The 15,016-nt window shown below is 49.0% G+C and overlaps 4 protein-coding genes across 9 annotated transcripts; 2 read left to right on the top strand and 2 right to left on the bottom strand.

Moving 5' to 3' along the window:
* The first annotated feature begins 68 nt into the window (after positions 1–68).
* On the top strand, positions 69–1,774 carry LOC125979296 (neuropeptide FF receptor 2). Its single transcript, XM_049737396.1, has 3 exons — positions 69–541; positions 616–715; positions 789–1,774. Exons 1-3 carry the CDS (start codon positions 247–249, stop codon positions 1,600–1,602), a joined length of 1,209 nt encoding a protein of 402 aa, XP_049593353.1. The 5' UTR covers positions 69–246; the 3' UTR covers positions 1,603–1,774.
* Positions 1,775–2,212: 438 nt separating this feature from the next.
* Positions 2,213–6,217, bottom strand: LOC125979315 (probable global transcription activator SNF2L2). 4 transcript variants are annotated; one of them, XM_049737433.2, is made up of 6 exons: positions 5,678–6,217; positions 4,583–4,809; positions 4,339–4,444; positions 4,163–4,264; positions 3,241–3,382; positions 2,213–3,128 (listed from the first exon to the last, which is right to left on the bottom strand). In XM_049737433.2, exons 1-6 carry the CDS (start codon positions 5,771–5,773, stop codon positions 3,040–3,042), a joined length of 762 nt encoding a protein of 253 aa, XP_049593390.1. In that variant the 5' UTR covers positions 5,774–6,217; the 3' UTR covers positions 2,213–3,039. The 4 variants fall into 4 exon arrangements, with proteins under 4 accessions (XP_049593390.1, XP_049593389.1, XP_049593393.1 ...); XM_049737432.2 differs by having other exon boundaries at positions 2,213–3,142; XM_049737436.2 differs by having other exon boundaries at positions 2,213–3,142; positions 4,583–4,832.
* Positions 6,218–6,764: 547 nt separating this feature from the next.
* LOC125979996 (KN motif and ankyrin repeat domain-containing protein 1-like) lies at positions 6,765–12,479 on the bottom strand. The gene is made up of 11 exons (XM_049738926.1): positions 12,471–12,479; positions 9,746–12,029; positions 9,511–9,624; positions 8,913–9,021; positions 8,630–8,803; positions 8,357–8,444; positions 7,921–8,140; positions 7,714–7,856; positions 7,433–7,633; positions 7,210–7,308; positions 6,765–7,146 (listed from the first exon to the last, which is right to left on the bottom strand). Exons 1-11 carry the CDS (start codon positions 12,477–12,479, stop codon positions 7,123–7,125), a joined length of 3,465 nt encoding a protein of 1,154 aa, XP_049594883.1. The 3' UTR covers positions 6,765–7,122.
* Positions 9,545–15,016, top strand: mzt2b (mitotic spindle organizing protein 2B). Of its 3 annotated transcripts, none has more exons than XM_049737445.1 (5): positions 9,545–9,662; positions 13,269–13,474; positions 13,550–13,710; positions 13,782–13,913; positions 14,473–15,016. In XM_049737445.1, the coding sequence occupies exons 2-5, from the start codon at positions 13,308–13,310 to the stop codon at positions 14,622–14,624; spliced, it is 612 nt and encodes a 203-aa protein (XP_049593402.1). In that variant the 5' UTR covers positions 9,545–9,662; positions 13,269–13,307; the 3' UTR covers positions 14,625–15,016. The 3 variants fall into 3 exon arrangements, with proteins under 3 accessions (XP_049593402.1, XP_049593401.1, XP_049593403.1); XM_049737444.1 differs by lacking the exon at positions 9,545–9,662 and adding an exon at positions 12,936–13,078; XM_049737446.1 differs by lacking the exon at positions 9,545–9,662 and adding an exon at positions 12,936–13,078 and having other exon boundaries at positions 14,476–15,016.

Here is a 15,016-nt window from a genome sequence, read left to right on the forward strand (position 1 = left end):
CCTTGTATGTTGCTCCGCTCCACCAGTCTTTGAGTGACGCTCGCCGAGAGGGAATGCTGAAACGAACTGACAGGTAATTTCTATTGATTATTTATGATTATTTTTTAAATATTATTTATATTTATTATATATTTTTTATTTGTATTATTATTTATATTATCCATTGCTCTCTTTGTATTTGCACCAGTTTGTGTGATTCTGCAAATCATTGCTCATTTATTTTAGTTTTTTTTTTAGAAAAAGAGCATGAAGCAGAACATCAGCAGGAACTCGTCATGGGGGCCGTGGCGTGGCCGCCGGGACAACGTGACTTACGTGGACTTCTACCTCCACCGGGCGTCGGTGGCGGCCGTGTTCGCCGCATCCTACCTGCTGATCTTCCTGCTGTGCATGCTGGGTAACGCCCTGGTTTGTTTCATGGTGCTTCGGCGCAGGAGCATGCGAACCGTCACCAACTTGTTCATCCTCAACTTGGCTGTCAGTGATTTGCTGGTGGGCATCTTCTGCATGCCCACCACGCTGGTGGACAACATCATTACAGGTACACCGCCATTGTGTACAACCAGAATTTTCGACTAAATTTCGAAATGTCTCCTGTTTTTTTTTTTTTTTTAGGATGGCCTTTTGGGAACCTCGTGTGCAAAGTAAGCGGGACGGTCCAGGGAATCTCCGTGTCGGCGTCCGTCTTCACGCTGGTGGCCATCGCTGTCGACCGGTAAAGTGACCCTCGATTCTATTCTCACGGGCGGGAGATCCTAAAAGGGTTCTTCGCCGGTTTGTCCGTGCAGGTTCCGCTGCATCGTTTACCCTTTCAAGCAGAAATTGACCATCGCCACCTCCAAGCTGATCATCGCCGTCATCTGGGTGCTGGCGGCAATCATCTCGTGCCCGTCGGGGGTCATGCTGCACGTGGCCCACGAGCCCAGCGTGCGTATCGTCCTGCGGCAACGCCAGGACAGCCGCCCCTTCTACTGGTGCCGCGAGAACTGGCCCAGTCCGGACATGCGCAAAGTCTACACCACCGTGCTCTTCGTCAACATCTACTTCGCCCCGCTCACCCTCATCGTCATCATGTACGCCCGCATCGGAGTGGCGCTCTTCAAGAGCGACGCGACGGGGGCGTCTCTGAGGAGGGACGGGCCGGGACCCGGCACGGAGGCCCGGCAGACCGTCTCCAGGAAGAAGAAGCGAGTGGTGGTCATGCTCCTGGTGGTGGCGCTGCTCTTCGCCCTGTCCTGGCTGCCGCTGTGGTCGCTGATGATGCTGAGCGACTACGGCAGCCTGAGCGAGGCCCAGCACCGTGTGGTCAACATCTACCTGTACCCGCTGGCTCACTGGCTGGCCTTCTTCAACAGCAGCGTCAACCCCATCATCTACGGCTTCTTCAACGAGAACTTCCGCCGAGGCTTCCAGGCCGCCTTTAGATTCCAGCTGTGCGCCGCCGTCACCGAGCACCAGAGGAGCTTTTCCCCTCGCGTCCGTGGCAACGGCGTTCCCCCGATACAGCTCGCTTCTATGGGGGGGATCCGGCCCGGCTGGAGGGGTCGGGAGGCCTCGAGAGACCACGTAGGGGACCGGTACGTGACCGGGGAGGCTCGGTAGGTTTCCTAGACCAAAGACATGGTCCTGAAAGCAAAGTCTTTTTTAATTGCAGTGTCGAGTAAGTTCATCGCCATTTGTTGCCAGCCTATTTGCTGGTTAGCTTGTTAAAATTGATTCCTGGTGCTTTATTTGGATTGTGGTCAACAAAAGAATAAATTGGATTCCAACCACCCATGGCAATCTCCACCATTGATCATTCAAATGTATTGCTTTTCTCATCGATTCATTCTCCTCAATCCAGAAGATCTGATTATGGTCGTTAATGAGAAACTAATCAAGTGATTTATTCCTTTGGCACATTAAGAAGTCTTCCTGTAGTGCTCGTAACTCTCGGGAGGAACGGCGTTTCTCTTTAATGCGATCCAGTGCAATTACAGGCGACGCACAGGAACCCAGACGCTCCTCGGAGTTTTGAGAGTGTCCTCTTGGAGCCGCTAATCTGCCATTAGCACGTCTGGCTACAGCAGGTTAATGGTTCCAACCGGATGATGGTAAAAACTAATCGTGTGTCAGTCACACATTTCTACTCCATCCAATCCAGTCCAGAATTCGATTGATCCGATGCCAACCGATCGGGTTCTGGAACACGGAATACAACACGTGACTTGGGTTGGTTTTGGATCCAATGTATTAACAGTACAGTTGCGTGGATACAGTACAAGTTTCCAGGGATTGTCTGGACGTCGTCGTCGTCGCCGCCGGCCGGCAACACGCTTCACATACAAATTGTACAAGATGTATTTGCTCGGGATTCACATTCAAAGTCCACAGAGGGAAAAAAAAGTTTTTATAAAAAAAAAAAGCTTCCGTGCCACAATTCTTACACTCCACGCGGGCAAAAATAATGAGATGCACGTCCATCAGGGCTACTTCCAGGAGGTGGCGTGTGTTCCAATACTTTTGTACATATGCTACCAGGCCAATGAAAGCATTTCATACAAACACGCTGATTAAAAACAGTCCTTGTTTTCAGTTTGTTACATCCCGCAGAGGAAACACAAGTGATTCTCTTTTCAAAAAGTTCTTTTCAAGGTGAGACGGCAAAATGAAGGCCTCAATGAGAGTACATAAAATCTGAAGGTAATCTGGCCAGTACAGTGGTGCTTTGAATTTGGAGTTTAATTCATCTTTTGCTTGGTTACTCCCTTTACTCATATATGAAGGTGTAATTGTTCAGCTTAGAAAACAGCATAGAAAAATCTTAAAATGGTCAGTATGTCAAATATTATTCAAATAATAATCTTTTGCCTCATTTCGAATGATTATTTCATAACTTGTGACGGAGTGAGCCAGGGACTCAAGGCATCACTCCACACATGAAAAATGGTGACTTTTGGACTATGGGGAAGCCCTCAAAATGGCGTTTTTATTTTTTGGCAGAATAAGAACGACAAAGAAACAGATCGACTTCAAGACTTGTCGACAACAGTTCAACCTTCATTCTTGGAGGAGTGTTCGTCCACATTCCGGTCTGCGTACAAAGGCGGCGGCGACCTCTTGGCTGGGAGATTCAGACTTCTCTCCTCCTGGTTATCCAGCGCTTGCAGGAATTGAAAGAGACAATGCGAGAAAAATGCTGAAGTTGATGATTTAGGGAGTTTTTTTTTTTTTTTAGGATGGGTCACTTGTCTGCTTTACCTCCCTCCGGGTCTTCAGCGGTACCGCCGTTGTCGCTGTGGGCGGTGGCGGCGGCGGCGGCCTGCTTGGGCCCTTCGTTGGCCACGATTCTCACCCGGGCGCTCTCGAAGACCGACTTGATGACGATCGAGTCCTCGTAGATCTGCAGTAGACACATCAATTAGATGAGTTCTTGTACTTTTATCCAATTGTATCCAATAATCCAAATGAATAAATGAGTGGTTGAATTTTTGGAGTATTATCACATAATCTAAATTGCCAGGACCAGCTACTCTGATTGGTCTGTAGTTTGGCACCGTTTTAAGTGTTCACTATTAACCAACAGGGGGCGGCACATCACTTAAGTTGTTAAATCGACCGGAAGTTCAAACGAAGAAGAGATGAACGTCCATGTTACGAGCAAGACGCGCCAGTGTTTTTAAAAATGTTTTATTTTTCCTGAAGCAACGACTGTAAGTGATTTTTGATACTACTATATTTGAAATGTTAACATGATGAATGCTTGAGCTGATAGTTTTTTTTAAACCTCAAATAGAATTAGCTCGCGCCGCTAATGCTAATCGCGATTGCTAACTGTTTAGCATAAATCAAATTAGCTCGTCTTGTCTTTGTTTGATTTATTTTCTTTTGTCGGGCAATAAACTTCTTTTTTACTTACAAAAAAGAACCTTGTTGTCTGACTAAAAGAAAAAAGTGTTTAGCGTAAAGGAGTTTTGTGGCTATCTGATTATTTTTGTGTGTACTGCTGTATTTGAAAGACGACTTTTTTTTCCCTCATATGCGGCCAGTAATTGTTCCAGCGTGCTGAATTGTCTTAGTAGTGAGGACAAAGAGTGTGCTTGTACATGTCAAAAAAAGGAAACAAGTTTCCTGACTTTGTTTTACTGGAGTGTCAAGTTGACATGAAATTTTGGGGGTACACCTGAGATCCTTCCAGGTTGTACGTCTGAGCGTTGTTACACAACAGGAAAATGTCCTTTTCCAGGTCCCCCACACTTCTGTATTTGTGATTACGGACTCGCTCCTGCCAAAAAAAAAACAAATAAACATGTCAATGTGACAGTAGGCGCCAACAGGCACTCGTTGACGGACGCTCACCCTGATCCGTCGGAAGTCCACAGGCTTTCGGATCAGCTCGTAGTACTCGGGAGCTTCCTTCCTGGAAGGCAGCTGGACAAAACCTTTGCTAATCTGTCGACCCAAACTAGAAGTGTAAAGCAAGTTAGGTTTCTCTTGAGAAGGCGCTAGAATGTTGCGATGCGGCGCATGTCGTACTTTGTTTTACTGACAAACACTGCGGCCACAGATGCATGGCCAAATGGCAAAAGTATTGCTTCCTCACCCGTCCTTGTAGTTGACCACCATGTCCACCAGCGTGCTGAGTTGCCGGGTGAGTTCGGGCGGATTCGGGGGGAGCTTCTCGGCAGGCGGTCGCCCTCGTTTCCGTTTGACTTTTTCGCCGGCGGTGTCGTGCGTGGGTAGCGGTGGCGGCGGCCCCGTGTCGCGTCGTTGGTCGTGTTTGCGCTTCTTTGGGCCGCCGCCGTCCTCCATCTTCCCGCCGGCGTCCGGCTACGGTTCAGGAAAGAGTCCCGCTAAAACTTGAAATTTTGCAGATCAATGCCAAGAAGGGCCACGTTTGCGCACATAAATCCTCGATTTAAAGTTCCTCCATCGAATGCATGACGACAGTCAGCCGGGCTCACCTTTACGACAAGAATCGATAATGCCATCGCTGAAGAAGTCTTGATTTTTGGAGGATTTAGAAGTTGCAAATTGTCACTAGTGGGATTTTTTGACACAATTGAATACAAAAAGTTGATTGATGACATATTTATTTTTGAAATGTGACAAAAACAGAGGCTCGGTCGGCCATGTTTTGTGTGGCTCAATTTTATTTGGGAACATATCCCCGCTAATGTTTTGCCGTCCTTTGCGCATGCAAATTTTTTTTCCAACCGCACTGCCGCTCGCCTTTCAGTTTGTTCTGCGACAGCCGCATTTTGTTTTGTTGTTTGTTTTGTTTTTCCTCAGCCCACGATATAATTCGCGCATACATGCGAGCAAAGCGGACACAACCCCGATCCACGGCTGCACGCCGCTGGCTCAACAACACGCATTGTCAAGGACATGACTGGCGGCGCGCTGAGATGTTGGTAAACAAACTAAATGCACACAAGCGGGACATTAGGTGGGGGTGGGGGGGTTTGTCCGTGTGGCTGCGGGAGAGGTGCGGGGCGGGAGGGTGACGAGGGGGGCGTCTGCAGCATCACCCCGGAGGAATGAAGGCGTAATCCCCGGCAGCCGACCACATTCCCGCCACGCCGAGCCTTTCCTCCTCCCCGACTAATCTTAGCCAGATTACACCCCCTCCTCTCTCTCGCACTCGAAACGCTCCCTCTCCCGCACGCGTCCAGCCGGGGAATGTCGGGATGTTTACCTGAGCGCGGTCTGCGGGATCCAGCGCGGCGACGGCGGCAGCGGCGGGGGAGAGAATTAGCAAGCCCGCATAGCAGCGAGCTGCTAGTCTCTTCATCAGCTGATCACTCAACAAGAAGCAGAAAGGGGGAGCATCGGGGGGGTGGGGGGAGCACTATGTTTTCATATACAAATCAATGAGGGGGGGGGCAATGCGGACGCTCCCGTCTGCATCGCTTCCCGACGTCTGCGCCAGGCCCCGAGCGCGTCTCCCTCTCCCTCCGCATGCTTTAAACATCCGGACTCCCTTTCTTCTCTTTGCCCCCCCTCCTCCCCCCCTCAAAGGTCCGCGTTTGACTTTGCATTCCATCTGAGCTTAGTGGGGAAGCGTCCCAACACGCTCTAAACGCAAGGAGTCGTATTACAAGCGAGGGAAAAGGGTCTTAACAGCCCAGGCAAAGTCGACCCCTGGCGACATCTGGATGCCGTTAAGATGTTCATCGTAATTTTCCATCAGGCCCAACAAAACCGGTTAGAAAAAAACAAAAAAGTTGTAGAAAACATTTTGGCTGGTCCGCGTATGAGATGTGGACAGAAATGCGTCTCCACGTGCATTTGAACAGCAATCGTCTTAGCATCGTGACTAAAAACTGCGTTCATTTTGATCATCGGGCTGATTTTGGAGCAGCTTAAAGTTCCACCTTGAAATGAACTGATGCATGTTTTTTATTTTCTGACATTGTCTTGCCAACGAGCATTCAAGGCAGCCTCGCTCGATCCTGCAAGTCCAGCAATGCAAAAGTAGCCAGTTCAAATATTGAAGCGATCGAATCATAACGAGCAGTTTGAAGTCGTCCGTCTGCATTCAAATTGACTCGCAGTCCAGCGTTGTCTCCAGCAGATGAATGCACGGAAACCGACATCAGTCGTTTTTTTTTTCCCCCCAGGAACCGCTAAAAAAAAAAAAAAACCTCGCTGCCTGTTGCCGTGGCAACAGCAAATTGATGGTCGGCAGCGCTTGTGTATGATTTGATTTGATTGCGCTTGCTAGGAAACCGCTCTCGCACAAACGCGCACACACGCATGAGCGCCTCATGACAGAAAACGCATCACTTGAACTCGATTTATTTCTATTGTGCAAGATGGCGGCGAGAACGACAAACCGGCGAGAGGAGCAAACGCAATCGAGAGGACTCTCCAACTACAATGGGGCCATATTTAGCAAGCACTTGATTTTGCCGATTATTTGTTGTCGTTCCGTGCGTTTCTATTGTGCCGGGTGGAATTTGGGGAAACAAAATCATTTCTGACTTGAATCACAAGAGAAAGTGAAAGATCCATTTCGCAACACTTAGTTTGTGTATCCTTTGCGCCCGGGCCAAAACAAAATGCTAATATTTTGTACTAAAAGAAGGGAAAATGGCAAGCTTCCAGTCGCCTTGCATTTAGTCTGCGTCCAGACACCAATTAGGACCTTCCACAGTGATGAGCCTGTTAAACAAACAATTTTTTTTTTAGTCGTTAATGGCAAACAAATTGCAATTCCTAAAATACCTCAGCATGTGCTTTGGCGAAGTTGGCGTGCGCGTAGAGGAGCACGGCGATATCATTGTGTCCCGCCTCCAAGGCGATGGACAAGGCCGTGCTGTCGTCCTGCACACAAAGTGACGTTTATGGCCTTCGGGGCTAAGCGCCACTCTGCTGCCATCTACTGCCGCCTCCTTGCAACAGCCAATTAGGTGCCCTCACTGTGGCTCATATTTGGCGCGTCACTCACGCTGTCCGTCAGCGCGTCGTCGCACTCGGGCTGGTCCAGCAGCAGCTTCACCATGGCGGCGTGGCCGTGCTCGCTGGCGCACATGAGCGCCGTGGAGCCCTCGTCGTCCTGCGCGTTGACCGCGGCGCCGCGGGCCAGCAGCGCCCGCACCATCTCCATGCGGCCGTGGCTGACGGCCAGCATCAGCGCCGTCTGACCGGCCTGATTTGCCACAAAAATGAATTGATCGATAAAACTCAATTAGGAATTCAAATTAGGTCTAAAGTCAAAGGTCGCTTGACCTGTGTGGCTTTGGCGTTGACGTCGCCGTTATCGAAGAGCCGCTCCACCACGTTCATGTCCTCCGGTTGGTCGGCGGCGGCGAGCGCGGCCAGCATGATGGGCGTGTACCCCGCTTTGTTTTGCTTGTCGGCATCGCACACGTCTGCGGACGACAACTCATGACAATCGATATCTGAACCGACGTTAGCCGTTAGCGTGGACCGTACCGGCATCCAGCAGCTTCTGGACCACGCCGAAGTTGGAGTGCGACACGCTGTAGTGCAGCGCCGTGTTGCCATTGCCGTCGGCCATGTTGGCAACGTGCCGCAGCAGCAAAGGCGAGATGACGCGGAAGCCCGACAGGTAGTCCTCCACCGACTCGGCGGATGCCGATTTGGGGCCGGACACGGAGAACCACTCCTGCTGGACCGTCTGCAGGCAGTCGCGCTGCGTCAAAGACAGATTTGGTCAAGTCGTGACCTCGTGGAGCTCGTTTTTTTTTCCTCAATCAATCAAAATCTCAAGGAACAGCCCATCTTTGAAAAAAAAAATTCTAATGTCTCGATTTCTTTTCAGGTTTGGCTCGGTGAGACTTCCTGCGAGATAATCGAACGCATCGCCTCAACACGGCCAGAACATTTTTAGCATTTAGCATGAGCTCACCAGCTCCCTGCTGGGCAAGCGCTTGCCGTCACTCAGGTGAGTCTTCAAGGCCTGGCAGGCCGACATCATCTTCTCACTGAACTTGCACCTGGATGCAGAGGTACAATTTTTAAGAATATTCTCCTTTTTCTTACCTGTGGATGTGCATGCTAGATTTTTTTTAAATTTTTAGAACCACAAGTTGTGTTCTGAAAACGATCTCGAGCTTAACGGTCGCGTGAAATAAGTGGTCGGTGCCGGAGAGCGCCCCCAAGAACACGGGCGCAGCCTTACCTCTTGGTGATTTGCGATTTTGCTGACGTTTTGGACGCCTTGCCACTCACGACGCTTTTGAGCCGTCGCGGCGGCGTCGGATCTACCGGAGCCTCCCGCGACTTTCTGCTCGAGACCCGCTCGGCCTCCTCCGGGTTATCAGCGGCGGCGGACACCTTGCTAGGTGGGTTCAACCTTCATAGAATCATGATATGAATGTTTAGCTAGCAAGAGTATATAGCTAGTAAACAAGTTTAGCTCGCTACTTGTGTAGAAAACAAAGGAGAAGTAATTTTCCGTCTACCCGCTGGCAGCTTTCATGAAGCGCATGTTTTTCCTGGTGTTGCTGCAACCTTGCTCGCCGTTTTCCTTCTTTGTGGCTTTGCGCGGAGCGCCAAAAAGAGTTGCTCCATCTAGACACAAAATGGATTTAAGTTGAACAACTTTATTAATTACAATCGAAAGCGCTTGCTATTATAACTCGCTGCTTTTGCCATCGTCTGTTTTTCTGTTTAGAGATGACAAATACAACACTGGCGCTTATTTTATATTTCGATTATTTTGTTCACGTTCTCTTCCGTGACTTAGGTCAAGGACTTGTTGTTGTTTTCCTTCTTCTCATTCTAAAGCCGAGATGCGCATTGTGAACCAAAAAGCTTCTCGTTCCTGACCGAGACGTTCAATTTTTAGACCCTCCACCGCAAATTGCTGTGCGGCAAAATGACTTCCAAAACCAGATAACATTCCAAACATTGCGAGTGTCTCCGAGTCAGCCACTTCCTCCACAGCTAAAAGGGTAAGTTTAACTCAGGCGTGAGAACGTTAAAATGGCTCGCCCGCACAGGCAGAGTTTCCGAGCCATATTTTGGCCATATTTTATGAAGCCATTTACGCTTGTTTACCTCTCACGGCTGATGAGCTCTGTTGTTCTAACAGCTGGATCATTCGTTTCACCTCCGAGTCATTTCCACCCTGCTGACAAGAGTTGCAGGAGTCTGCCGGCACTTGGATTTTCTCTGGAGCAGAGAAAAGACAACAAGAGGGCTTTTTGAAGGTAATTGAAAACAATTTGACACTGTGGCTAAAATCAAGCAAGTCAGTCAAATAAGTATATGAATTTCCAAGAAACAGATCTACCTGAATCAAATGAACCGCCTCGAGCCACATTTCCGGTATTGGCCGAGCTGGTTTGAAGGCCACGACGTGGCTGGAGTACCGCTGCTAGCTTTTCAATGCCGCTATCCAAAGCAGAATTGTACTGAGACGGGGCAATCTCCTGACCAGCTGCACCGTTTGAACCGGACAGATCCCGTATCCTCCCCTCGCCGACGCCAATGCTCCGAGTGTTGACCGGGTCGGGGAGATGGGATGGTCCCGAGGCCATGTTTTGGGTTTTAAGGCCGACCAGGGAGTTCTCATAAATGTTCATGAATCCTACACCAATGTCTCTGGTATTTGGTTTAGGGACGTTTCCTTCCAGGGGGCTGGTTCCGACGCCAACCGTGCGTGTCTTGAGGACGCACTTGATGTCTTTGACCCCTTTTCCGACCGATACCGTCCTGGTAGTGGCGGCCTTGGTGGTGTTGGTGTGCTTGTGTTGGCTTTTGAGGACAGTATTTGTACTGGAGTCTGTGCTGATGCCATGTCTGGTGTTTGTGAAACGAGTCACGGAGTTGACTGCGGCGTTGGTACGTTGGGACGTTGTCTGGGGTGACGCCGTGAGTCCGAGACCTTTGACCGGGTCCGTCACCATGCCTCTGGAAACCGTATCCTTTGCCTGGCGGACGATCACATTCACAGAACAGTCTCCGCATGCCACTGACACGAGTTCCTTACGCTCCAGATTCTGCCACGGTATTTCCGTGTTGCTTTCGGCATCGCTGACTTTCACCTCCACTCCGACTCCTCGAGAGTTAGTGGAAACATGGACCCCCACGCCCTTTTCCCTGGTTTCCGCTCGCTCTCGGACCTCCCAGCGGCTCATGGCTAGATCTGGACCAATCCCAATGTTTTTCAACTCTGGGCCACAACATGATGTAGCCGCATTCTTCACCTGTACCTCCTCCCCCGTGCTGGCGTCTTTGAGCTGGATGTGGTTGCCCACCCCTTGGCTTGTGGTGTCGGGCCTTGCCTCGATGCTGCAGCTCGCCACGGATGGCTTGGCGGAGGAGGCTTTGTCTACTCGGTTTCTAGCTTCTGCAGCCTGAAGCTCCAGTTTCAGTCGGTTCATTTCAGCTTGGAGAGAGGATTCCTTCAACTCTGCCTCCAAGTGAATGCTTTTCTCCTTTAAGGCAGCAATGACTTGTTGCTGCTCTTGAACCTCTGCTTCTAAATCCGTGAGACGGCTATGTTGAAACTGTGCTGTCGTGGAAGTTTGACTGTTTTCTTTCGTGGCTTCTCCATCAACTGTCTTATCATCCTTTTGGCAACGGCTTCTTCCTTGCCACGTCGGATAATGTCCAGTCTTGATGGCCCTCTCGAGCGCCAGCATCTCTTCATCTCTCTCGCTGAAGTCGTAGCAATCCCTCTTCTCTTCGGCCTGCGGGTGTTCCTCAGTTCTCCTCTCCGAGTCCTCATTCTGGATCTTGAGTTGCGAGGCCAGTTGCCTCTTTTCCTCCTGGAGGACCGAGATTTTCACTTTGAGTAAGGGGATGATCTTTACTTGTTCTTCTAGCTCCCTCAGCTTCTGCAGGGCCACCACCATTTGATCTCGGACGTTCAGCAGCTGCGTTGGGCCAACACTCGAGACCGGGGTGCTCCTTCCCGATGCCTGAGGGCTCGACTGGAGGCAACCTGTGCTCCCTCTGCTTCCCAGGGCGGAGCCAAGAAGTCCTTGCACGTGGCCGCCGATGCCACGAGCCTTGCCGCCGTTGTTATTGTCATCGTAAGCGCCCAACCCGGTGTAGCGAGAAAGAGAACCAGGGGAGCTCACTCCGGCGAAGCTGGCCAGTCGGCGGCGGGGACCCAGGGTGTGGCTCGTTGTCTCCTGCTCCAGGTTCCGGTGTTGCTCGGTGATGCTCTGCTCCGACGAAGGGCTCTGTTTTTGCAACGGAGCTCTGGAAGCAGGCGAGGACTTCAATTCGCCACTGCGGTCCGGTCCTTCATTTTTGGAAGCGCTGGATCCATGCGGTGGAGGAAGAGGAGGTCGACCGAGGAGTCTTGTGTCATCACTGCTCGAGGATGAGAGGGAATCCGCAGAATGCCACTGGCCGGATGAAACGCCGCTTTGCGCTTTTTCCTCATTGCCGACGGCCACTCGAGGCCTCCTCTTAAGACTTAGCCGCTTAATGTTGATGCCGTTTTGGAGACTCTTGGAGAAGTCCAGTTGACTACCGTCTCCCGGTTCTGAAGAACACCTGAAGTAGAGAACCTTTAATGTTACGACTATTGCAAAAGAAAATCTAAGAAGCTTGTATGCAAACTAAAAACTCAGCGCTATCTTATTGACGTTGAAGCCTGACCTCGGTACTCCTCGCCCTCTCTGTTTTATATGTTCTTTTTTTGTCTATTGGAACGCTTTTGACCATCATATCGCAGAGGCCGTCCCACATAAAGAGGAGGGACGTCAAGTGGAGGAGGGTTTGGCCATCCTGCGCAAACTGTTTTCAACACAAACTATCCCCAAAATGTCATGTCTCGCTACACGGACTAAACTTGCTCTATAATTACTTCCCTCTAAATGCCAGCTGCCACTCTTGGCTCTTGTCTCTTCACCGCAGAGTCCTTTCGCTAAGTTTGGAAGAGTCATTTCTGAACTGTTAACTTCATAAAAAAAAAGAGCACTTGGTTCGACTGGAGTTGAACATCATTTAAAGATACTCTATTCCACACAAAAGCCAGTCAAAGAAACAATCATTGTTACCTGAAACATCGCCGAAGCCGCTTTGCGCCATGAGGACGTTTTCAACCGCTCATCCTTTTGCCATGCATGGCGACGCACACGTGCTCATCTTAATCGATCACCATTGTGCGCTATAAGAGCATCTCACTTTCAATGTCGGTGCCACACAGAGCACAGCACATTCTGCAATGGAATGCAGCTCAGCGGACAATGCTTACAGAAAGGAAATGCAATACTATCATTGACATAGCACTTTCTTAACACCAATGGGAGCAAGTGTACTTCAGTCACAGTAGTCTGATAGGCTATTCTTGATGTGGTGTGACAAGTTTATGATAATAATAATGATAATGAGATACGTTTGGGTTCATAAATTAATTTTATGTTACAAAGAACTTTGAGGGAGATTTTTTTAATTCTGCCTCTGTTTGATTTCACATCCTAAAACAGTTCATCAGACTCAAGCATGAGTTATTTTTGATGAAGCGCAAAATCATCAGTTTGGACTACGTATCCCATCATGCAACGCGCCGTGTCGCTTGATGATGACGCATTGATCCACGCGCCTTATTTGTTTACAGTTTAGCTGTCGGAAGCTGATGAAAACGGCGCTCAAAACTAATTGAACGGTGTGTATTTTTTGGCCAAAGTTATTTTTTGACTCCGTATGCTTTTGTTCGTCGGTAATGACTTGCTAATATGCTAATAGTTGTAAGCGAGTCAATGACGCATTGTTTTTATTCACGACGAGCTAGTTATCTCGCTAGCACTTGAACACTTGCCTAACATCAGTTTGCCTCATTTTTTATTTTCCCGCAGTTTGTGTGATAAATATAAGTATCAGACGTTCCTGCCACAATGTCCCAGCAAGCGGCACCCTCCGCTGCGGACTCCCCGGCGTTGGTGGTGACCACCAGCGTGCAGAAATACGCCATAAAGAAAAAGGAGATCCTAAATGCAGAGGAGAGTGAGTTGTATGAGCTGAGCCAGGCTGCGGGCATCACCGTGGACCAGGAAGTGTTCAAGTCAGTCTGGGGAATTCATTTTAATACCACTATTTAACCGACATTTCCCATTGATTGACATCCATATCCTTCTAGGATCCTGGTGGACTTGCTGAAGATGAACGTGGCCCCTCAAGCGGTCTTCCAGACTCTGAAGGCCATGTGTGCCGGCCAAAGGGTCGCCGAAAGCTGTGGCGGCGATTCCGCCACGGCCTCTCACGGCACCGGAATCACCACGACCAAGGCGGATGCCAGAGGTGAGGATATTAAAACGATGGCAGCGCATCTGCACTTACTAATTGTTTTTATTTCTTCACAACTCAACAAGATGAGAGCTCCGGAAAGAGTGCTAAAGTCCACGCGGGTGTTTCCACGGGGCCCGGATCCCGAGCCACCAGGGTCAGCGCCAAAATGGCAGCCTACGGCTCCCAAGACGTCGGCAGCGCTTCTCATGCTCAAGGTCTTGCTCGCATTTTTGCTTTTATGTGTGCTGTGTTTGTTAATGTGTGTTGATTTGTCTCCATGGAAGTGAGTTTGTTATTGTACGTTGTATGTGGTTTTATGCGTTTCAGTGTGTGTGTGTTTTTTGTGTGTAGTATTTATTACTTCTTTAATGCAACGCGTTTCTGAGGAGTGCCCGTGTGTTATTGTGTGATACTTACCGTGTGTTTACGTTGTTATATTCTGAGAGAGTATTTTCATAATTCTCTTACTACTAATACTAATGATAACCATAAAACAAAAAACAAAATTAATTCGTTTTGTATTGCAAAAGCGTTCCAATTTAGAGCAAAATAAATAGTATAGGAAGGTCACATTTAAAGTTTTCAAAAAATTAAAAGGAACACTAGTCTGACTTAAGGTTTATCTATTTATGTAGGAACAGGACAAGCAAATATTTTGGTGTGCATCATAACATTTTACAACCCCGATAGACTTCACTAAATCGACACTTTCCGCATCGGAGCGCATTTTCCCCATCCGGCGTGTTTTCCCATATATATTTTACGGTTCATCAGCAGCGCGAAGCAAAACGACATCCTCTTCATCAACAAATCCCGCCGACAAGACACGTGATGCCTCTGGCCAGCGCGTGCAACGGCAGCCCAGCGCCAGCAGGGGACAGAAGACCAAAAGCTCTGGAAGCAGCAGCTCCTCCTCGCAGATGTGACCTGACTACAGACAGTCATGGAAATAGGAAACCATTTCACTTACATTGATAGGGAACATTATAGATATTTATTTGCCCCGGCATGGTCAGCTGATCTGGAAGGAAGAGCCTTGATCTGCTCGACCAAATGCGGGAGTTCCTCATCCAAGAACAAAATTGTGCCCAGCCAAAATACAGAGCGGCTCCTAGTAACTCTGCAAAAATTGGAATGGCTGGTTAACAAAAAGTTCATGTCAGGTTCACGGTCACAGCGCACATTGGTTGGGAATTATTGCTCAACCGTATTGTAGGAACTTATAAAAATCATGTAACAAATGTTCTGGCAGCATCTGTGTGCATCTTTAAATGTTTTTATAATAAAGCTTAAAATAAAAAAATGTTCCCGTCTTGTT

This window comes from Syngnathus scovelli, chromosome 13, assembly GCF_024217435.2.
Source record: "Syngnathus scovelli strain Florida chromosome 13, RoL_Ssco_1.2, whole genome shotgun sequence".
In the NCBI taxonomy this organism is placed as follows: Eukaryota; Metazoa; Chordata; class Actinopteri; order Syngnathiformes; family Syngnathidae; genus Syngnathus; species Syngnathus scovelli.